The following is a 22,946-nucleotide window of genomic DNA, read 5'->3' on the forward strand; positions in this document are numbered from 1 at the left end:
AGCTAAGGGCTGTCAGAGGGGCGCGCCGGGTGTAACGTTCCAGACTGGTCCAGATGCTCGATCGTAAGGATTCTGGCGACCGCGAAGGATTAGAACTGCGGCGACGATCGCGACAACCGATAGTACCTCAAGAAGAACTGGTATGACGAGGATGAGTTGTTTGCATCTGTTTGTCGTGTTCAGCTCGGAAAACTGCTAGTCGCAATGTATCCCGGCCTGGCGCCTTCCTCCGGGCCGAAGCAATCGGTCGATGAGATGCCTTAGCTGCATTTTCAGAATTCGTTGCCAGACTGTTTGCTCAGCACACAAGCAAACGCCCTTGGACTGTCGTTGCTTGGAAACGCGCTGCGATCGGTTGAGCATAGTCGAAGTGGCAAAGCTCGTGAAGAAACAATGGGAGGCGGGGCGTCAGCGCTTCCGACGCGTCCTATTGGCTGCGATCTGGCCCACTAATTTCCCAAACCTCACGTCCTCCGGCAGATGTCTACTTCATTTCTTCACAACGCCGCGCCTCGTCTTCTCACTTTCGAATTGCCGTTTTGAGGAGCCAAGATGTCACCTCTCAATCGCCAGGGCCTCTCCATCATGGAGGACTAGCTCATTGTAGCTTAATGGACATTACGGCCGAAATGTCAAGCGCGTATGTCGGACGCCATCCGGGACAATCCCCTAGAGCCGGATGTCAGCTTCTGGCCATGTCAACACCAGCAACGGCCTCCATGGACCCTTGGAAGGTTCTATAAGCCTTGAACGGACACCGTAGGTCAGCCTTCGTCTGCTCTGACATGGCCAGCTATCCATCCCGTACACGGCACCTCAAGACCAGCAACAGGGCAGGAAACAGGACGCGGGGCTTAGTAGCGTCGCGAGTCGAATTCTATGAACACTGGAAAAAAAATTCTTCACGTTTGCTCAAGGTAGTATGAGCGACCATTGCCGCCTGTTCTCTGTGTGTTCTATCAAACACCTCATGATGTTCTCATAGCCGTTGTCCAGTTGTCCAGGTGCCCATGTCCCCAGTATCGTCGATGACATGGCCTTACACATGGTCGCTATGTTGGGGAGCAGAAGCAGGTCTTTGCTTTCACTTTCACTTCAAGTTCATCGCGCATATACCACCACCATTCACTCGTCGGTCGCTATGCCCGCTCTTATTGTTGAGCCTGAAACAATAGGCTTCCACTTCAACCACTGCGACCTTTACAACTCATCGCAACTTGCAACTCCGCCTAGATTCACGCAAATACCCCGCCCCTCGTTTCTCCATTTCTCGTCGCCCAATACTACACGCGAAAGGCTCACTACAGAAACAACCTGCAGCTCATCTCAGCGACCTTTCCACGTCTCTCCGCCTCCGAAGCGCTACCATGTCGTCTCAACTGAACGACTCGTCTCGCAGTACGGATCCCGCCTCTGCCCAGCCAGATACAACAAACTGTCCCAAGCCTGGCTTCATTCCGAAATCGCTTCGCGCAAGGAAGAGATTCTACGACCCCAGTCTGACTGCGGGGATGCGCCCACCCGACACAAACATGATAACAGATGCTCCAAGTGTGGAAGCCGCAAAAGAGCGTGTATGGACCGAGGAAACCCAAAACCTCCGCGGAGAAGCTATCAAACTGCTGGCCGCCAAGCTCTCCAGATTCAGGAAGCTCAGCCCTCCTCACGCCGCGATCATGCAACGTCAGCCTGAGGTCTTTGCGAAGCAATGGGAGTCCGACATCTGGACCCGATCGATGCAAAGCTCCGACAGGAAGAAGTACGACGATGAAGTCAGATCAACCTTGCGACTCCTCACCAAGTGCGACAAGAAGTAGTCTGAGGCTTGGCCAGTTGATGATGGAAGTTATTGGACAGGTGAAGAATGGTTCGTTTGGGAGATGGACAGATTGAACTACGACATGCTTGAGAACGAGAGCATCGCATCTGAGTCGCATTCTATGGACACTCCAGCCAGCCTCGGCTACGCATGTGCTCAATTCGACTCCGCCACCGAAGCCACCGAGGCCATGCTCAATACGGACAACCACCAGGAAGGCCTCTCACCAGAGGTGCAGCTGCGCAAAGACAACCGTCGAGGCTTCCGAAGCCACATTCGAGGCATCTGCGAGTTACTGAGATCCGCGAATCATACAACGCACCTTGACGTCGTCGCGCTTGCATCATCTTGGGAGACCGAAATTTGGGCTTCGTCGCTCGAGCACGGAGACTGCAACACTTCATATAACGAGGATATCGATGAGGCACTGGAAGACTTGGATGATTGGAGAACGTACTGGAATTCGTCTGAAGGCGACCCTGAAGGCGGTCGAACCGGTCGGCAGCTCTTCCTCGACCACGTTCAACAGCTTCAGGCGCACAGCGCTGCGTCTGATGGGCAGACTGAACCGCCGACAGGAGTCAAAGCATCGGCGGAGCCCTCCCATTCTCACGAAGATGGTGAAGATGCTTGTTCCTCCATGGAGACCAACAATAGTGATGGTGGCGTCGACGTTGGCTCAGACGATGAGTCCGAGGATGACCAGACTGAGACGCAGTACGTCCCTGACGACACATCTGAAGATCATGACCTTGATTCAGATACTGCCGACGAGCTTTGGGATTTAGCTGGGGGTAACGAAGAACTATCAGATGATTCTACAGACGACGCTGAAGATGACGAACCATCTGATGAGCCTGACGAAAGGGACGGTTCCGAAATCATATCGCGTCGCTCGCCACAACCTTATGAAAGCGATGAGGAGGATGAAAGCGAAAACACCATAGACGGTGTCAGTTCTCACCCTAGTTCTCCCGTCGCAACATCTCCGTTAGCATCGGCTTTCGCTTTCACCTTCAAGCCTTCTCAATGCAGCGTCGCTGTACCTACCATCTCGTCCGGCTTCGACCCTGAAAATTGGACTGGAGCATTCGATTTTACGGCCCCCCTAGGCGACAACATGGCCGTCAATGCGTCTCTATTGGCTGTTTATGATATCGCCAGTCAGACTTCAGAGCCTCAAGACCTCAAGGATCTTGAGCAGATCGACACAGTTGCCGCCGACAATAGCTTGAAGCCTACCTCTTCTTCCCCCGTTGACGACGACGTCGTTGTCAGGATCGGTCAAGAGCACGCAGTGCAGGAAGCCCCCCTGGCCGCTCCAAAGGAGCATGAGACGAAAAGGCCGCAAAAGGCCGTCTCGGAAGACTGCTCTGGTAGGATCAGAGAGCTGACTGCCGCCATCAATGCATGCGAGGCCGAATGGCTGAACGCAAATGCAGGCAACTGCGCTCCTTCCGCTTTCGTCGAACTCGCCAGAAACCTCGATAGCATTGGTGCCAAAATCACTAATGAGGGTGATTTCTCTTCCCTGTCGGCATTGAGCGAGATCGAGGCGTTGTTCGCGAAATGGCAAGCTTTTGTCGACACCATGAAAGCCTTCATCGGCATCAAAGAGTACTTCCATCCCGACAACGACTTCTGCTTCAATCGACTTGTCATACTATATCGCTCAGATGTCGAAATGATCCCCGTGTACGAAACCATGAGTCGCATGCCAGGCGCTCAGGAATACTGGCTGGGTGAAGCAAACAAGCGACGAGAGAGCAGAGATGTCAATCTGAAGAGCATCAACAATGAGATTGCAAAGATGTTTGGTCTCCGCCAAGCCTACCGCCACGAGCTTGAGATGCTGAACGGGCAAGTAGACGACAAGGCGTTCAAGGAGTTTGGCAAGATGACCCTTAATTTGGTTCACGAGCGCATATTGGAGGTAAATGCGGCTTTAGGCCTGGAAGACTTGTAGATACCTTCCAAAGTCCCCAATTCGTTATCTAGATATACCCAGTATAACAATCAAGTCTCAAACCATTCCAACTCATCCTCCTTCCCGAATACCGCTCTATAAACCCTGTCTCCATCCTCCTTGAGCACCTCCTCCGTATGTATACTGTGCAAACTGTACTCCCTCTCGTCAAGACTACTTCCATCTGTCCCATCTTTTGCAGATCCAAAGATGCGAATGTGAATGTATCCGTTGTCTAACGCGGGGAGTTTGATTTTGCCGAGCAGATGCAGACCGTATGCTGTTACGGCTACGCGAACGGATTCGAGGTCGTCGGCGGTGAAGGATGCGAGGTCGCTGTCGGAGAGGTGCGAGATGGCGCGGAAGTATTCGGGTTCGTGCTCTGGATGGGGTTGTTAGAGGAATGAGGAGAGTCGACGGGACAGGGTGGATTTACTGTCATGGTCGCGACGGAGTTTGAGGAGTTCGCTTTTCACGGTGTCGAGGATGGAGGTGAATGCTTCGAGGGATGCTTGCTGGGGCGCGTGCGATGCGCTCAGGTCGACGGTGTCTTCAGTTGCCATTGTGGATGCTGTAACTGTAGGTTATGCAGTAAATAAGCTATGTGTTAATAGGTGCGAAGTGTTAGCAAGCGATCTGGTATACGACAACTCTATATGCTGTCTATAGCACATGCCATGTGCCATGACGTGGACTGATCAAGGATGCGATGTTGGATGAGGCGTGTCGCGTCTCAGCGAGTGGGCACCGAGCGCGCCTAGGCCGGAAAACCGGGCAGTTGAGGGGAGAAACTTGGTCTCACGCCTTGCAAAGCTTGGGAAGCACCGAGAGCTCGGACAGGACGACTACACATGCTGATGGTCTGTAGTTTGAACAATCGCGAGACGTGTAGGACTCAAAAGCGCGTGGTGAGTGCCATAAGTGCTAGACAGTCGATAGCTCGTGGACCCTGGACCCAGGGTAGCTTAGATGACTAATCACGCACTAGCGCACCTCCGCAGCTTCCCCGCTTTGTTCTTCAGCAATCTGGGACAGAGTACCATCCAGCGTGATTATGCGTCGGAAAGCAGTCGTCTACTGATCCGTCCTTCCATGTTTCAGGGTCGCCTTGAGCGATTGCACACGTGAATGCAGCAATGACAACATAATACGTGCGATGCGACAACAGCCCGAGGGAAGCAGATGTAATACATGCTCTGAAGGTATGGGCCGTAATAGACGCATCAGTACAATGGTATCCTAGAGGTACACACATGAACACGTCTGAAAATCCATCGTTGCTTGTAGTTGGAGAGCCCTTTCGCTGTAGGTCTCAATTTCCCTTTCCATCGGAAAAGCCCCTTCTGCAAGAAGCGAGGGCAAATCGGCCCATGGCATGCTGCGCTTACCTGCATGGCAACATTGAGTACCAGTCAATCTGGCGTCTAAGGCGTGTAAACGCGCCCTTCGCAAGACACGCATAAGTTTGTCTGCGTCTGCCCTCCTGTTACGACTCGAGGATAACAGCATCAAGATGTCTACTACTACCATCACAGAAGACCGCATCGAGCTCACGAGCTTCCATGATACTCCGCAACCCCCATCAAGCAAGACCTTTACTCCAACTTCCAGACTGTCGTCTTTGAGTCACATCCATGACGAAACACCGGACAACGCAGCCTACTCCGTCACCGCAGTACCAGCCGGCGGATACGGATGGATAGTAGTCGCAGGCTCCTCAACAACAAGTTTCTGCAACAACGCCATCATCAACTGCTGGGGCGTTCTACAAGCCGCGCTACTCGATTCAACGCTGAAAGACGTTCCCCCATCCACACTCTCCTACGTCGGATCTTTGGGACTCGCGGGCGGCGCTTTGTACGGACTAGGAGCTGTTCGTCTCATGAGATTGATCGGCGGCCGGACAACAATCCTCCTCGGCGTCTTCCTCATGGGCTTAGGCTTGATAGGAGCGAGCTTCTGCACGTCCAATCTGCCTGGTCTGTTCGGCACGTACAGCGTCATCGGCGGCATTGGTATGTCGCTCAATTGGACTGTCTGCAACACAGTTCCCGTGCAGTACTTCAGCGCTAGTCTCGGTCTCGCAAACGGTCTTATCAAGCTGGGCGGTGGGGTAGGTGGCTGCGTCATGGCCGTTGCATTGAACGCCCTGTACGAAAAAGTCGGGATCGAGTGGACTTTCCGCATACAGGGCCTGCTTACCTGGGCTATTGGTCTTCCGGCTGCGTGGATGGTAAAGGATCGTGTGCCGCTCAGGAACATACCTTTTGTCGATCTCTCCATGTTCCGGTCTCTCACCTTCATCGCTACATTCGTCGCGAGCGCTATCGGTGTATTTGCGCTGTTCGTCCCGCCGTACTATCTTCCATTGTTTGCGCAGTCGATTGGTCTCAGCTCAAGCACTGGCGCCGCGCTCGTCGCTGCATTTAATGCCTGCAACGCCATCGGCCGGTTCATCGCAGGTCCACTGTGCGATAAGTTTGGCCCACTCAACACCTTCGTCATCGTCATGGTGCTCAACGCCATAAGCATGCTTGCGATCTGGCCAGTCTCAAATACCCTCGGTCCACTCGTACTCTTCGCAATCCTGAACGGTGTTGCAAACGGCGCTTACTTCACTACCCAGCCAACAGTCGTCGCTGGTATCTTTGGCCCTGGAAGAGCTGCTGTAGCTATGAGTATGTCGGTCACTGGCTGGAGCGTGGGGTATCTGATGGGCGCGCCAATTGCTGGTTCCTTGTTAGAGGCCGCTGGTGGTAGGCGAGACGCGGCTTCGGGTCAGAACATTGATGTATATCGCCCTGCCATCTTCTACGCTGGTGGAACGGCCACTGTATCGGCACTGTGCGTTCTCATTGCGAGGCTCACAGTTACGGGGAAATTGCGCAAGAGGGTCTAAGTGCCATGTACTGGGTGAACGGAAGAGTAGTGGTAACTCGTTGCAGATGTGATTGATCAATCTTGCAGATAGACCTTACCTATAGAATTTAATGGAATTTATGTCGTCCTGCAAGGTACCCTCACATACGCAATGACCGTATGCACATCCCCCACGTCCATCATCTCTCTCTCCTCTCTACTCACAAAATTCTTCAATTCGATCTCCTCTCGTCCCTTCTCTTCGAACCCCAGTCTCCCATACAACTCCCTCGCCTTATTTTCCTCCCCTGTCTCCAGATAAACAACCACACTCCTCTGATCAGCCATATCAAGTACGTGCCGTATAAGCCGCGCAGCTAAACCCTGTTCGCGATGCCCTGGATGCGTCGCCAAATTTTCAAGGAGGAAATGCGGAGCGCCTTGTACTATACGTTCGCGTAGAACGCGAACTCGCATTGTGAATTCCGCGATGAGAGCGGTGTTGCAAGATGCGGGGAGGGAGTTGAGGTATATCTCTTCATCAAACGCTTCTCTTTCTTTTCTCTCTTCCTTTTCCTGACCCGTCTCCTTTGATTTACCTATGTTCTTGCTTTCCCACTTTTCTCCTTTGAAAGGGGGAGGAGGAACAGTCCACTGCGTGACACTGACAGCATTCCCACTTTTCTCCTCATGCGCAACCATAAACAGCATACGTCCTTCTGCTATCTGCTGCGCGATTCGAGGAGTCATTGCATTGGCCAAGTCGTGTGATTCCACGTTGCCGAATTGGAGGCGCGAGAAGGGGGATTGCCATGATAGTGCGAAAAGAGAGGATATTGCGTGGGCGTCTGATGGGAGGGCTGAGGAGATCGTGTAGGAAGGAGGCATTGGGAGATGATGTTGCTGGGCGTGAATAGTGATGTTGAGATGGGGTTTCGTGGGTGAGGTAATGGATGGATAGATGTTCGGCGTGCCAAGATATTAGTCGGTGCTCGGAGGAGCGGAGTTCAAGAATAAACGAGATGGTTTGGGCACCTCATACAAGAAAACAACTGAACAGGTCTGCAGACTACGTTAACCCAAAACCTTGCAAAGTAGGTGGCCCAAGGTCAACGTAGGCTCCAGGGTGTTCAGTTTTTCCATTGTATGAGGTGTGGGTAGGAACGGCCTTGAGAAGACAGGATGTGACGATGAACGGAAGTCAAGGATCGCATACGTCAGGGGATTCTGCAGAACTCAAATAAATCGTATTTCAACACCTACACCCGCCTCAGCAGAACAATCTAAAAGGTACCAACGACTCAGTCCTATACCTCAGACCAAGACGTCCGTCAAAAAGAACAGGACAAAAAAAGTTCAAATTCTCAAAAAACTGAAAGCATTCATTACATCATTCAATCATACCACAACCCAAGCCCACCCACCCTATAGTCTTCAAGTCGAAGAAAGTAAGAGAGAAAAAAGATGAGCCGGCACCGCCTACGAAGCAGCTAAAGAAAACCGGAAGCTCGTGGTATAGATAAGACATGTCTTTCAGAGTATAACAAGCGCAGCACGAGACTTCCTCGTCTGTTGTGAAGGGCAAACGCACGCAGAACAGAACCAGCTGATTTCCTCCAACCAGCTCTGGATCCCACAAATGTGTGTTAGGGTAGGATGATGCGATAGTGGCGTTCGTTCGGTCGGTAGAAGAGAGAAGAGCAAAAAAGAGGTATTTGTGAAGCCAGCCTCCCTCCACATACAGACACGAACCCAAATTTCGCCGGGGCAAGAAGGGTATGTTTGCCCCTAGGATATATCATGGAAGGGGAAGAGAGAGTAAAAGAGCAAGCGGTGTATGCCGAGCACGCCGTGGAAGAACGCCTGAATCAATGCCCCAAATGGTGTAGTAGCGCCCCGTGATGCCGAAAAGCAGTGTAATAACAGAATTTACCGTTGGCAGAACAGTTCAATCTCGCCGAGGCCGCCGCCAGGGTTGAGATTGCTTTGCTGCTCTTTCCAGTTCTCAAACGCCTCTTGTACGTCGTCATCGCATTGAATGCTGACGTATGTGTTGTCGCTGTCCAGGTACTTTAGCTTGACTTGGCCGGAGCCAAGTGAGACGGATGTCGATCGCTGGAGCTTGGCGTCGATGCGATCTTTGAGCGACTGGTAGCTGATGTTGGTGCTGACAACCAGAACCATCGAGCTTCCGGCTGATGGGCAGTGCACCTTGACTTTGAGTTGTGTCGGTATGCTCGAGTCTTGGCCAAGCGGTGGCGACATGTTTCGTGAATCCATAGATGCTGGCGTTAAAGTGCCCTGGCTTCGCTCAAACGATGATGCGGGTGTCATTGTACGTATTGGGTAGTTCGGATCGCGGCGCATGGCATTGTTGTGGTACTCGTTGTTCGCGTTGGCCAACTCCGCGGCGGTTCGTTGCTGTATCAAGCGGTCTCTTTGGATCGCTGGTGACTGGGTTGCAGCGCGGGGCGGTGGGTTGTTGGGCGAGTTACTGTTACTTCGGTTGACAATCGCGGCATTGTAGGCGTAGTGGGTGGGGAAAGGTGGCACATCTGGTACTGGCTGTGACGGCGGCGCTCTTCGTGTTTGTCCTTGGAGATGTGAGTTGATGTCAGGGCTACTAGCTGCCCGCAATCTACCTTGCTGTGAAAGAGTGGAATTGGCCGGAAGTGACGGGCGTTGCATCGCACGGCCTTGGGGATGTTGAACGTTTTCGCCCCTGGATCCGTGGCGCGACTGAGCAGGAGCAGTGTGGCGGTTGTTCTCATCGTGAGAGTATCCGTTTGGTGGGGCTTGACGGGGGAATGGGAATGTGCCGTTCGACGATGAGCTTGTTCGGGCATTGGAGTGTGTGGACATGGGAGTTTGCATTGGTGTTTCTGCCGTAGGTGAGAAGTAGGATTCATTGTTGGAGGCATTCTGTATCTGCTGGGTGCGCAGGGTTAGTGCTGGCTGACCGTTGTAGCCCATAGGAAAACGTGGAGGCGGTACCCTTGAGTCTCCATCTGGAGGGCCGCTTTCACCAGTCGTTGACCGCGAACGCAGCGAGGGCGTGGAGCTGTTTTGTCTGTAGGGATAGCCTGTGACGGGGTCAATGTCCTCGTCGCCATCTTCATCATCGTCTTCCTGGTAGGGATTTTCGAGCACTTGGTCGCGCATGTACGCGAACTGGGTATCTGATGGCTTGGAGGCTGTGGTGCTGGCACTGGTGCGCGCCTGGTCCTTCCACACACGGCGCTGGGTATCGACCTGCATGGCCCACTTTTTCATGGTTTCCTCGGAAGTGAATTTGATGATGAAGTTTTCGATTCCAGGATCGCCCTTCCAGAAGATTTGACATGTGTAGGAGCCTGAATGGTTAGCGGATACAAAGTAAGTGGAGAATGTCAAGCGTACCTGGCTTCTGTAGGGAGATGGTCTCTGTGACGTTTTGCATGAAGATGCGGCCTTTGAGCTGTAACTTGGGCTTTCCGTCTTTGGTGACCAGGGTTCGCGTGGACATTTTGTTCTTTGGCTTGTTGACGTTGATCTCTTTGCAGCAGAGGAGTATCATTTCGAAGAGGTAAATCTTGTACTGTGGGGGATTAGCGATGTACGGAGGTTTGATCCGCGGTTGTGCCTACCTCGCGCTCTTCGTTCTTGGAAGTCATGCTCTCGCCTTTGAGCACCGTGTACTGGCCGTGTAGAAGCAGGTCTCCGAAACCTTCAATTCGGTGGCCCTTCCAGTCTTCCACAAGCGTCTTGAGCTCCTCAACCGCCTCGACGCGTTCTTCCCGAGCAATCGCGTCGTTGGTGCCTGCGAGCACGGAGGAGGCTGCTTCGATGCCCTTGGAGATGTCTTCGCGCCGTCCTTCGTCGAGATCGCCCTTGTCGCGGAGTTGCTGCAAAGTGTTAGAAATGAGATTCTGAGCTGGGATTTTGAGGTCATACCTGAAGTAGGAGGGGGTATTTGGTGAGTCGTTGGAAGGGCTTCAGCAGGAAAGATGCGAGGAGGGTCGGCGATTCCACCATCTGTCGCATCTCTGGCGGTCCACCCGTCTCCTTCAGCTTGTCGAATTCGCGCATGGCGATCTGCTCGCACTTCTTCTGGTTCGCGATATACGGCTCGTAGACCTTGAAGGCATCCTTGTACAGCACGAAAAGGTTGCCCCAATTTTGCTCGTCCGGGTGCTGTGCATTGGTCTGCTCGACGCGGATGAGGAAGCGGCGCTGGAAGTCGAGGAGGGCGTTGAGGTTGAGGAATATGTCGTGGACCTGGTCGCCGCTGATGACGCCCTTCTCTTCGACCAGCTTCTTGAACTCTTGCAGCAGCTCCAAGTGCTGCACGTAGGTGCGCTCCGTCTTGACCAGCTCGTCGATAATGTGCTCGCGCTGGGTGCGCTTGGTGACGACGCCGCCAACGTTCTCGAGGGTCTCGGCAACGCCAGCGATCTTGCCCTGGGCGACGAGCTCGTCGAGCACTTTGTTGACCACGTTGGTGACCTGGGGATCTGTTAGCGCGGGCCTACCCCACAGTCTCGTCGAGCGGGCTCACCTTCACAAAACCAGTTGTGTCGTCACCGTACAGGTCGCCGAGGATGAAGCAGCTCTCCTGGGGGATGCCCAGCTCGGCGACGCAGCTCTGAATGAACTTGTAGCAGGCCATCTTCTCGTTCTTCTTGAGGCTCTTCTCGTCCTGCTTGGAGCTGGGGATGCTCAGCAGCGTGCGGGGCCCCAGGGCGTTGTACAGCTCCATCAGCGGGTAGCCGCGGCGGAAGGTGCGCCAGAGCAGCGTGACGGGGTCGGCATCGTCGTCGGCCTTGCCCTCCTCCTCGGCGATCCAGCGATCGAAGCCCGGGATGAAGCGCAGGCGCATCTGCAGCGTCAGGCAGCGCTGGAACAGCGAGGTGTCCTTGTCCGCCCGCTTGTTGAGGACATTGTCGGAGGCTTCGACGGGCCCGCCATTGACGGGCGTGCTGGCGGTGGGAAAGGCGGGCGGGGGGTGGAAGAGGGTGCTGCTGCTGGTGGCCTGGGTGCTCTGCGTGTCGCGCGCGCTGCTGTGCGAGTAGCTCGAGTAGGTGCTCTGGAAGCTCTGGTGCGACATGAGGGCAGGCGGCCCGGTCGAGGTCATCCGGGCGTGTGCAGTGTGCTGTGAGGGCGACTTGGGGGGTGGATGGGAGACGGCAAAGGTGGTATGGGCTCTCACCAGACCCGAGTGAAACGATAGTCCGCCCTCCATGCTGCTTTCATCGATCTCCTTGCGCTCGCGCTAGCACCTAGGCGGTCAGGGTCGCTGCTGCTAACTGAACAGGGCGGCGATGTGGAGCGTGCGGCGACAGGAGCAAAATCACCGCCGGCCTGCATTCGGGTCGCGATAATCTCTTATTGCTGTAGATGGGCGATAATCGTGTAATCTCGCAGGACGTATCGCATGAGGTGTCGGGCGGCGCACGCCTAAAGGGGTTCACGGCTCGTCGTTTCACCCGCCCATGTAGGCGTTGCAGCCGGCACGTGACTGCGACTACAAAACTCAATACACGCCCGTCACTGGCATCTGCTGGCTGTCCCAGGCTGTCCAGCTGGCCGTTGGGCGCTGCTTGTGCCAACGACGCTGTTTGCAGCACGGCTCGGTGACACCCCACAGCCATGCGGCGCGTCGCCGTTCCACTCATTTCCAGTGCCAGTCCTTTGATCACGACCGAGTCTGCGATATATGACAGCTGACTCACAACGGCGCCTCGCTCATGACTTGCGATGACTTGCCAGGTTAGCAATGTGAATGCACGCGCGTGCCTATCACATCATCTCCAGCATCTGCCGCCTGCGGTTCGTCATGTCGGCACAGGCGCTGCCTTGGGCCGCGATCGCCCCTCTGCCTGCCCGTCGCGGACCCATTTCTCCAGCCTTGCTAGCCCCAAGTACACCACGCGGCTCATGCGAGTATTGCTAGAGAGCGGCAGTCGAGCGGTGTGAGAAAGCAATTCCCAATCTTTGGCCATGAGGTTGCCGGGAAGGCCATGGGAAGCTGGATACGCGCCCGTTCTCACATGCCGTCCGACGGGCACACAGTATTGGTCCACCTCAGGCGAACGCGAGAGCAGGTGATGTTCCCGATCGGCGCTTGAACGCCCGCAGCTACCTGGGCGATATAATAAAAGCTTCAAGACAGCCGTCGGACATCCACGTGAAGTTGTCACATCTGTCAGGCATCATCAGGCATCCTCAAACAGCTGGGCAATCTTGACAGCACAAACTCCCCCACGATGTCCCAACAGTAAAACTCAAACAGGCGATTGCGCAACCGTTGACTAATCGCTGCTTCACGTAGACGGCACACCTTCACATGAAAGCAACGACATCGGGGAATTGTTGCATTTCTTCTAGCCCGCATCCTTCAACTTCTAGTGCATCAGACCGTTAAGCGGGCATCTAGCGTCCCTCTCCTGGTGTGTCTCAGATGCAGCGACTTGGCCGCACGAGTAGTAGTCCGCATGCCCTAGGCAGCTCGGCTAGCGGCAGATCTGGAGTGAATGGGCGCGGGTGCACGGGCGTGTGTCGCGGGAAGCCATGACATGCTGCACCTGGGCATCTCGAGGCTCTGCGAAAGTGGGAGAGCCATCGCGAAGTTGACATTTCCATCTTTGATTGACCTCACCCCGCCGTGATAACCCGAACGCGCATCGCACCCCGTACCTCGCCACCCGTCGCTTTCCGCATCGCCAGTACCCTGATTACCAAGAGCGCCAGGCAGCACCAGCCCGACACCCTGCCAGCGCATGTTGAGACAGCATAACACAATCCCCTCGCCGCAGTCCAGCGCGCTGCAAACGGCCGCAGCATCACTTTCCAGCTAGCGACCTTTGTCTCCACTCACCCACATCCTCGCGTGCACCACCATGGCAGGCCCTCTAGGCAACCCCAACGCCCAATTTTCTGGCCCGCCCTACATGCATCCTTTCCGCCCCGCCTCTGCTATGAGCGCAAACCGCTTCGACGAAGGCTACTCCGAGGACACGAGGAGCCAGAATGAGGGCGACATGGCTATGCGCAGCGACGTGCGCTTGACCGACGCCGAGATGGACGCCGACTCGCCGTTTGCCCTGCCCGACTGGGTCATGAACCTGAGCGAGAACGAACGAAGTGGTAAGTACATATCACGATAGCATGCGCGTCTGCGCTGACATCAGTTAAGAATTCGCATACGCCATACTACGCTCGCTGCGGACCTCCTCGATAGCCGGCATCGTCGAGAAGCTCAACCCACTCCTGCATCTCGACCCTGTCATGTACCTTCCGCCTGAGATCACCTTCCAGATTCTCTCATATCTCAACCCCGAGACGCTATTACGCGCGTCAACACTGTCCCGCTCGTGGAGAGAACGCGTGCTCGACAGCCCCTTGTGGAAATTGCTTTTCAGGTTAGAGGGCTGGAACTCCAACTTCCCACAGGTGCGCGCATACGAGGAAGCGCAAAGACAGAAGCGCGCAGAGTTCAAGGAGAAAGAGCGGAAGACGCGACACAGAGCCGCCGAAGACACCGATTACGGCAAACCATCCCACAAAAAGCGCGTGCGAGAACGGCAGCTGTTTGGTGACGGGGCCGCGTTGGAGAATGGCACACAAAACATATCAGAGCCAATGGCCGTTAGTGGCTCTGCGGGCAATGCTTGGGGCGAACAACATGGTGCTGTAGAGGCTGATGACAGTCCATCTGTCAGGTCTGAGGATAAGATGGAGGGCATCTCGTTCCACGGTGCCTCGCCGACGGCCTCGCCCACCGACGTGGCACGCCGAGAAAGAAGACAAGGCGCGGTCACCGAAGAGGCGTCACAGACGAGCACCTCCGCGGAGACCAACGGGCCTCCGATACACCCTTCGCTCTTGCTTCCCGGCCCTGAAGCAAGGATCAACTGGCAATATCTCTACAAGCAAAAGAGGAGGTTAGAAGAGAATTGGAGCACCGGACGATTTTCCAACTTCCAGCTACCACACCCAAACCATCCCGAGGAAGCTCATACCGAGTGCGTGTATACCATACAGTATTCTGGGAAGTTCCTGGTGAGCGGCAGCAGGGATAAGAGCATCAGGGTCTGGAACCTGGACACCCAACGCCTTGTACACCCACCACTGGTCGGCCACGCAGCGTCCGTGCTGTGCTTACAGTTCGACGAGCGCCCCGAACAAGACATTGTAGTCTCTGGTGGTAGCGACTGTAGAGTGATTCTGTGGAAGTTTTCCACCGGACGCATCATCAAGGAAATCGAAAAAGCGCATTCCGAGTCGGTCCTGAATCTCAGGTTCGACGATCGCTACCTAGTCACTTGCTCGAAAGACAAGACGATCAAAGTATGGAATCGGAAAGAGATGCTCCCAACGGACGATACTTACCCTTCATCGACCATGAAGTCGGGCGCTCGCTTCCCTTCTTACATTATCAACATGCAGGAACACGTCGAGAGCCAACACCTCCATTTCAAACCCCTCCTTCCGTACAGCCTGATCATGACTTTGGAAGGACACGGTGCTGCAGTCAATGCAATCCAGATCCTTGATGGTCAAATCGTGTCTGCATCTGGAGATAGGAGTGTCAAGTGCTGGGACGTTCGCACTGGCGCATGCACTAGAACATTCTCAGGGCATACCAAGGGCATCGCATGTGTCCAATTCGACGGACGACGCATCGTTAGTGGCAGCTCAGACGAAAGTGTACGCATCTTCGATCGCGCAACTGGTGCTGAAGTGGCCTGCTTGAACGGCCACAGTAATCTTGTGCGCACCGTGCAAGCCCAGTTTGGCGACCTTCCTGGCAATGAAGAAGAGCTCGAAGCCGAAGCACGGTCCATTGATCAAATCTATTTCGCAGCACAGGCTAGTGGCCAGCTCACCGGTCAAAATCTCAGCAGAGAGCAGCGACGTGCTCGCAACGCCGGCTCTCGTGACCCATCCAAAGTATTTGCCTACGGGGCCAAACTACCACCTGGTGGCGGCGGCAGCAAATGGGCGCGCATAGTCTCCGGCTCCTACGACGAGACAGTCATCATCTGGAAGCGAGGACCCGACGGAGCATGGGAGAAGTCGCAAACCCTCCTCCAAAATGACGCCGTCCGAGCAGCCGGCGGCCGCCCCCGAAGACCCGTCAACCACGCAGCCAACGCAAACCACCCTGCCCAACCCCCGAACCAACAAGCCAACGCTCAAACAGCCGCACAGCAAAACAACTTCCAAGCTCTCGCACAGCAAGCCCAAGCCCAAGCCCAAGCAGCCCAAACCCTCGCCCAACAAGCCCACGCCCTCCACGCAGCATCCCAAGCAATGCATGGCCCCACCGCCGCCGCCAACGCACCCGCAAACACAGCTGCGACGGCCAACCCAGCTCCCGCAGCGAACAACCCTCCCACCGCAAACGCCGCACCCGCACAGCAAGGCGCCGCCGGCCCTGCCAACGCTGCACCGCACCACCACCACCACCACCATCATCACCACCAGCCTCACCCCCTCGCCGCACCACTCACCAACAACGGTACCAACTCACGCGTCTTCAAACTGCAATTTGATGCCAGGAGGATCATCTGTTGTAGTCAGGATCCGACGATTGTGGGCTGGGACTTTGCGAATGGGGATAGGGATATTATGCTTGCTAGTCAGTTTTTCGGGGACTCTTATTAGGTGTAGGAGAGGGTCTGGTGGAGTCTGAGGGAAGGTTTGGCTGGACTTGGCTCTGATTGACGGAAATTATTTGTGTGATGATTTATGTAAATAGGGACATGTTTGCATCGCATCGGGTGGTGGATTCGGTTTTGGTGGGTTCGTTTGTAGCGCCCTTTCGAAGGTTAATGAAATATCCTATCAACTCCTATGATTATTACTTCTGAAGGCCCATCAACAGCGACTGATCGAGACACCGCAGATTTGAGTGAGTATGCTAGATGCATAAGTCCGGAGTACGGGTATGGGAAAAGATTAACAACACGGGTTGGAAGAGAACAGGAAGTGGGCGGCGAATCAAAAGCACAAGACGGTCTGAACTTGGGTGATATACGAGGACGTACCCCAGAGTACTGTTTCTGTCGCACCGCAGCCAGGTATAAGTCGTTATCTGGTGTCTTGGTCCTGCACTACAGCCGAGCGAATGTCGTGGCGACCCACGAGTGGGATGCAGTCTTGAAGGTCGGCTGCATTGGATGTTGGATGCACTCATCTTGCCTTGCCAGGATTTAAGCCAATTATCACTGGCGTTCATGCATAGAACGACTAAGTCTGATTGGCGGCGTGTAAGCAAAGACACCATCGGGATCGCCATGCTCGTTTCTGGTTTCAGCTGGAACGTCTTTGGGTATATGGCTCCGCCCGCACATTGTCAGCTCCTGCGCTCGCGTTGACGCGAGCTTTGGTCGCCTCAGTAATTATCGAACTCACACACAGCTTCTGTGCCTCTTGAAAATGACGTCTTGGACTCGGTTCTGGCGTTGGCCTCTCATGTTCAACTCTCTGCCCCTTTGCATCGACAAATGGCTGATACCGCTACCGACTGGTTGGAAGTTATCGTTTGGTGTTTGGGTCAGATTCACTGTTGACCCACCAGGGGTTCCGCCCACCGTCGCTTCGGTGCGTCCACCTGAGTCGGGAGCTTTACCAGCAACTAACCTTTTCAGAGCGAGAATGTGTACGTGCACTCGCAACTAGAAGAAAGACACCAATTCCGTTTGCTCGAGCTGCACCCTGGATCACCTGGAGACACGATCAAGGCCACCCTGGTGACGAAAGATCTAAGAGATGCTCCCTCTTACGAAGCAATGTCCTACGTGTGGGGAGATATGAATGACCGCGTCGACATTCTGGTTAATGGTCGCAACTTCAAGATCACCAAAAACCTCCACGACGCTCTCGAAAATCTGAAATCACCAACGTCAATCAGAATACTGTGGACCGACCAAGTATGCATCAATCAATATCACAACACGGAGAAACAAGATCAAGTTCATATGATGGACGAGATTTATAAAGCAGCGGATGGTGTCGTCGTGTACCTCGGTCAGTCCACAGAGCAAACCGAGACAGATATGCAGCATCTGCAGTCTTTCATGGAACGGTATGGCCAGAGAGAAGAGAGCCCATGGTCACATATCGCAGTTCCCGAGCTCGAACAGAGCGTAACTCGAATCCTGGAGAGACCATGGTTTGGAAGAATGTGGACAGTCCAAGAAGCGGTGCTAGCACGGCGAACAACGCTACAATGTGGCAGGCATAAGATTCACTGGACTTGTGATTTGGGTATTCTACGCGCGTTGGTTTTCCGCATCAAAGCTGCTGTCGTGTCGCCAATCTACAACCTCCACAGGCGAGACGAGAGTGGGATGGACTGGACACCTTTGCTCTACATCCTCGAATCACAGATGCGGCAGGCTGCGCGGCGAGAGAACATAATCCTGCAGAGGAATTTACTCGATGTGGCCTTCGACTTTCAGCACCGTAGGTCTACGATGCTGCATGATATGTATTATGCCATTCTTGGGATTATTGAGAACGATCAAGGGGGGAAGCTCCTCGATGTGGATTATAGTATCCCCGCCGAAGAGGTGTATGAGCGTTTCAGGGCTACGGTTCAACAGATCAGTGAGATAGAAGATGTCCCGCTTGCATGAATCTACGAGGTGTGAAATACTGCTGTCAGAGAGTGCGATGGACGCAATTCTATGAATAGTAACTCAGCTATTACTCCGGAACGGTCACGTTAGTCGAGATTGACAGGATTCAGGGCGCTTGAGCGACTGTGATGCTTGCGATTATGCTCTTCCGAGAGTGACTTTGTGCACTGAATTGAATTGGATTTTGGAAATCGCGATTGGCGTGCTACTTGCTCTGCGTTATTGCAGTACCAGTGAAGTGTCCTGCTTACAGATATGTCCTGCTTACAGATAAAGAAAAGCGCAATTGACTAGACAAGACCGAAGTACTGAGCCGCAATACCGGCGTTTTGAAGCGCCTCTACACTGGTTTTGATTATTGGAAACATGTTCTCTCCCTGGCTACGAACTTGAAAGCCGGGATTCAGAAGCAATCTATCCACTCTAGGATCTTCGAACTGTAGTCGTCCTGTATGCTCATTCCAAAGGGCATCTTTATATCCCTTGACGTCGTTGTCATAGTAATGAACTGGCCGTAAATGTTCTGGTAGAGGTCCCAACAGTGCCTCTCCAGCATGGAGACCTGACACGTATGACTCCCCAATAACTTGATAGGTATTATCTTTAGTCTGACGAAGTAGGATGGGACAATAGCAACCCAAAAGTACACAGACTATGTCACCCGGTCTGGCGGCTGGTGGAGCGATGCCAACCGAGCCTTCTGTTGTAACGAACAAATTCCGGTTGCGACAAACAGGTGTGACCCTGCCTCCGTATTTGCGCCATTCGTTGGTGGAGTCCACATCGCCGGAAATGAGCGTTCCTGTTACCAGTCTAGCCTTGAAAGTTTGCATGACTGACTCAAAGTCTGGGAGGTCTTCGCGGATCGGGATCATGGTATGGCGGAAAATACCGGCACAAAGCGCATCACACACTGCAGAAAACTGAGATGTTTCTGTGTCATTCGAAGTAGCCGAGTTGGATATATCCATTTTGCAAAGTACCGTCAGCATAGTTTGGAAGTCATCCTCGCTGCCGAAATGCAAAGGTTGTACATGCTTTAATGTCGCGATAGCCACACCAGCGACACTCAACATCCCTTCTCCTTTGATAGCTGCAATCGACTTGAAACTAGCGCTTGCGTTGGTTGAACCTGTGAGAAATCGTGACACTTTTAGCTTACTTGACCAATCTGGGACCCATGTTGGCATATGGGGAGGAGTGTCTTGTAGCTCACACTGGAGGAGTATGGATAGATTCCTCGTGTGATTTATGAACCGTATAGCGGCGTCTTGGTAGACAAGAGCTACATCCTGAGTATAATCTGGGATGATACCCATGTTTTGTTGTAATGGGTGAAGTAGGCTTAACATGCCATATATCTTGTCTCGGGGGTCTGCGCATACAACATGGGCAAGATCTCTTCGGAAGTGTTGGAGTAAATATGTACGACGTCCGCAAATCCGGTACACCAGATCGATACGGGATGCAAAACTTGCAATCTGATCTCCAAGTGCTTCTGTCATCAGCTTACGACATTCTGAATTGATGAAGAAGATAGCATTCCTAAACAGATGCCAAGGCATGGATAGTTTACCACAACAAATAATCGCTTGAGTAGCCAGCCCGATCTCTTGCCGAATCCAGAGACGTTGAAACCACTGTCGATGCAAAAGACGACTGACAGCATGGGCTTCCTGATTTCCAAACGCGCATTTTTTGAGTTCCTCTATCAGAATGAAAGGCCGATTGTTCATGTCCACCTTAGGCTTGTATGAGAAATTGTTCCAATTCACATCGATGCTCGAACCAATGATGTGCATTTTGGAAAAGGACTGGGAGGAGTCATCGGCTTCGGGTCCAATCCACGCAATAACCAGACATGCCGCTCGGTAGATATCGCTCATCAAGGTGACTTGATAGCTTCGTTCATTCAGATTGTTCTGGTCAATGCAAACCGCATCTACCCATAATGTTCGGGACTCGTTCGTGTATCTGAGATATCGCAACGCTGTCGCTAGGTTTTGCGTGACCGAAATGGTGGTTTCCCGGGAAGGACCGACCAGTAGGGGAACTGGATCGGCCGACGAGCCCCAGACGTAGGATAGCGCCTCGTAGGTGGAAGTGCCATCCAAGAGCACTTCGTCCAGCTCCACGTGAAGGTCATCAGAAAAGTTGCCGGGACTGAGTCTCACAAGCCTTGTGTGTTTGCCTGCTTCAGGAAGCGGAAGAGCTGGATATTGGTACGGAAGCATGATGATTTGAAAGCGAAAGGGCTGAGGCTTCGGAGAAACGTGTACCAGACGGAGGATGTGAGATCGTTGGATCTGTAGCCAAGAGTTCTGACGATGGCGCCAGAGTCCGAATGACGGAACATACGATACGACAGTTCAACAATCTTGACGAGCTCGGGTTTGTTCTTGTAGCGGAGGCGGCGGTAGTAGTGAAAGACGAACCGGACCAGATATGTAGGTCCTGCGGATTTAGCGTTATCGCGGAGGGATTGATCATGAGTGAGATCGGACGGAATCACGGTGATGCTTCGCGCCTCAACTTAAGTCCAGAGGTGTGCCAGTGGCTACAGCGGGAGGCACCAGCGACCGCTGGGTTCCGTGTCAGCTGCACTCTATGCTGTGAGCGAATGATACGGGGAGCTCATGCGTGGGTCGTTGGTGTTGTGAGCGGAACGTCTCCCATATATGGCAAGCAATTGAGTGTTGTGGTGGTCGTGAGGGTGAGAATGTCCGTGACGCGTCGAGATGCGCGTCATCGGAAATTGGCCTGAATGCCAAGCTCGATCGGCAGCGCTAAGTATCCCTGCTCATCGCGCCGGATGCTCGAGCAGCGGAAGCCGCGCCCCATCTCCAGCTGACAGCACTCAAGATGGGCCCAGTCTACATGTCTCGTTTGCCCTGCACCGGTTTGATCTTACCTTCACTGTAATTCTACGTACTGCCCATCGCTACCGGATATAATCTTCGCCATGCGCATCTAGCGAACCTCCCATCATTCCAGCACATCTACGAGAGCGGAGCCCACCATGGTTGTCAGGTCGGCTTCAGGAACTCTGGGCGGGGTGCCCATGAAGCATGTTTCTCTCGTGACAGTAAGCCAATCTTTGTCACTCTCATTGTATACGCAGAAGCTAATCCCTAAACAGCTTATATTCCAAAACTCTGCCCTCATCCTGGTACGATTGCCATCCACCGCGAAGCACTACCCCAACGCGATCGAAGAGCACACAGAACATGCGGATACTGTGGAGAAGCAAGCGGGGAGTGACAGTGGCTGACGCGACCCCAGGTTATGCATTACTCCAGGATAATGCCTCTGACTGGAGAGCAACGATACCACGCAAGCACAAGCGTCTTCCTGAATGAGGTCATCAAGCTCGCTATCAGCTTGACTATGGTACGGCGCCCGGGTGAAGAGGAATGAACTGCTCTCAGGCTCACGACCGTCCTAGGCATTACACGAGATGTCAGGCAACCTTCCTTCAAATACGACGATCCCCACACTGTTCCGTACCTTGACGACCGCGATCTTTACAAACGAGAGCTGGAAGCTTGCGATACCGGCCGTGCTATACACGATACAAAACTCCCTCCAATACATTGCTGTCAGTAACCTGGACGCCGCGACGTTCCAGGTGACGTACCAGCTCAAGATCCTGACGACGGCTATCTTCAGTGTGTTGATGCTGGGCAGAACACTTTCGGCGCGCAAATGGCTATCGTTGTTGCTTCTCATCATCGGCGTCTCTATTATACAGGTACCGCAAGCGACTGCGCCGTCACCACCACAAGCCTCTGGTGCAAAGCCATGGACCAAGACGCTGGAGCAGCTGCACGATCTTGGTGAGAATGTCGCAGGGCGGCTAGGGAGACGATCTGGGTCATACGAGGGCATACACGCGGATCGTGCAGCTCAGATACCCCACATGAATTACCGGGTTGGGCTCATGGCTGTCCTGATCTCCTGCGCGCTTTCAGGCCTAGCCGGGGTTACCTTTGAGAAGATCTTGAAGGACTCAACGAGCGCCAAGCAGACGCCGCTCTGGGTCCGCAACTGCCAGCTCTGTTTCTGGTCGCTCTTTCCGTCGTTGTTCCTGGGCGTGATATGGAAGGATGGGGAGATCATAGCTAAGACTGGATTCTTCGTCGGCTACAACTGGGTGGTGTGGACGGCTATCGGTCTTCAAGCAGCTGGTGGCATTGTGGTTGCGCTCGTCATCAACTATGCCGATAATATCGCCAAGAACTTCGCGACATCGATTTCTATCTTGGTTAGTTGCATTGCAAGCGTTTACTTCTTTGACTTCAGGGTGACGCGATCAGTAAGTCTTCAATGGCACAGTAAGGCTCATAATGCTGACTAGCGGTAGTTCTTCCTTGGCACATGCGTCGTGCTGTTCGCAACCTATCTTTACACAAAGCCTGAGCGGGGCTCGCAATCGTTGCCAGTCAGGATTGCCGACTTCGAGAAGACTACGGTGGATCGCACAATCGATACCAACAAGCCGCGGAGGTCATCAGTGTATGAAGCTGCTCCAAAAGCAGCACCGGAATCGCCCTCTATAGAACGGCATTCTCACAAGCGAGATGCTTGAGCGATAGTAATATATGGACCATGTGATCACAATGCGGACGAGGTGCACGCATAACTGACAGAGATCTACGCGCTCAATACCCTCCTT

At 53.7% G+C, this 22,946-nt stretch overlaps 8 protein-coding genes across 8 annotated transcripts; 6 read left to right on the forward strand and 2 right to left on the reverse strand.

Moving 5' to 3' along the window:
* Nucleotides 1-1,367: 1,367 nt before the first annotated feature.
* J4E90_008230 (uncharacterized protein) lies at nucleotides 1,368-1,817 on the forward strand (the record flags this gene model as incomplete). The annotated part of the gene is made up of 1 exon (XM_051437760.1): nucleotides 1,368-1,817. One exon carries the CDS (start codon nucleotides 1,368-1,370, stop codon nucleotides 1,815-1,817), a length of 450 nt encoding a protein of 149 aa, XP_051288571.1.
* A 22-nt stretch (nucleotides 1,818-1,839) lies between these two features.
* Nucleotides 1,840-3,785, forward strand: J4E90_008231 (uncharacterized protein; the record flags this gene model as incomplete). The annotated part of the gene is made up of 2 exons (XM_051437761.1): nucleotides 1,840-1,845; nucleotides 1,881-3,785. 2 exons carry the CDS (start codon nucleotides 1,840-1,842, stop codon nucleotides 3,783-3,785), a joined length of 1,911 nt encoding a protein of 636 aa, XP_051288572.1.
* A 50-nt stretch (nucleotides 3,786-3,835) lies between these two features.
* Nucleotides 3,836-4,348, reverse strand: J4E90_008232 (uncharacterized protein; the record flags this gene model as incomplete). The annotated part of the gene is made up of 2 exons (XM_051437762.1): nucleotides 3,836-4,167; nucleotides 4,222-4,348. The coding sequence occupies 2 exons, from the start codon at nucleotides 4,346-4,348 to the stop codon at nucleotides 3,836-3,838; spliced, it is 459 nt and encodes a 152-aa protein (XP_051288573.1).
* A 950-nt stretch (nucleotides 4,349-5,298) lies between these two features.
* Nucleotides 5,299-6,684, forward strand: J4E90_008233 (uncharacterized protein; the record flags this gene model as incomplete). The annotated part of the gene is made up of 1 exon (XM_051437763.1): nucleotides 5,299-6,684. One exon carries the CDS (start codon nucleotides 5,299-5,301, stop codon nucleotides 6,682-6,684), a length of 1,386 nt encoding a protein of 461 aa, XP_051288574.1.
* A 1,889-nt stretch (nucleotides 6,685-8,573) lies between these two features.
* Nucleotides 8,574-11,730, reverse strand: J4E90_008234 (uncharacterized protein; the record flags this gene model as incomplete). The annotated part of the gene is made up of 5 exons (XM_051437764.1): nucleotides 8,574-9,997; nucleotides 10,044-10,221; nucleotides 10,271-10,528; nucleotides 10,578-11,129; nucleotides 11,182-11,730. 5 exons carry the CDS (start codon nucleotides 11,728-11,730, stop codon nucleotides 8,574-8,576), a joined length of 2,961 nt encoding a protein of 986 aa, XP_051288575.1.
* A 1,792-nt stretch (nucleotides 11,731-13,522) lies between these two features.
* Nucleotides 13,523-16,292, forward strand: J4E90_008235 (uncharacterized protein; the record flags this gene model as incomplete). The annotated part of the gene is made up of 2 exons (XM_051437765.1): nucleotides 13,523-13,769; nucleotides 13,819-16,292. 2 exons carry the CDS (start codon nucleotides 13,523-13,525, stop codon nucleotides 16,290-16,292), a joined length of 2,721 nt encoding a protein of 906 aa, XP_051288576.1.
* An 810-nt stretch (nucleotides 16,293-17,102) lies between these two features.
* On the forward strand, nucleotides 17,103-17,840 carry J4E90_008236 (uncharacterized protein; the record flags this gene model as incomplete). The annotated part of the gene is made up of 3 exons (XM_051437766.1): nucleotides 17,103-17,231; nucleotides 17,279-17,776; nucleotides 17,823-17,840. The coding sequence occupies 3 exons, from the start codon at nucleotides 17,103-17,105 to the stop codon at nucleotides 17,838-17,840; spliced, it is 645 nt and encodes a 214-aa protein (XP_051288577.1).
* A 3,450-nt stretch (nucleotides 17,841-21,290) lies between these two features.
* Nucleotides 21,291-22,859, forward strand: J4E90_008237 (uncharacterized protein; the record flags this gene model as incomplete). Its single annotated transcript, XM_051437767.1, has 5 exons — nucleotides 21,291-21,356; nucleotides 21,411-21,440; nucleotides 21,554-21,661; nucleotides 21,717-22,535; nucleotides 22,635-22,859. 5 exons carry the CDS (start codon nucleotides 21,291-21,293, stop codon nucleotides 22,857-22,859), a joined length of 1,248 nt encoding a protein of 415 aa, XP_051288578.1.
* Between the last annotated feature and the right edge of the window lie 87 nt (nucleotides 22,860-22,946).

Source organism: Alternaria incomplexa, assembly GCF_024043165.1.
Source record: "Alternaria incomplexa strain BMP 0042 chromosome Unknown scaffold_12, whole genome shotgun sequence".
Taxonomy (NCBI): domain Eukaryota; kingdom Fungi; phylum Ascomycota; class Dothideomycetes; order Pleosporales; family Pleosporaceae; genus Alternaria; species Alternaria incomplexa.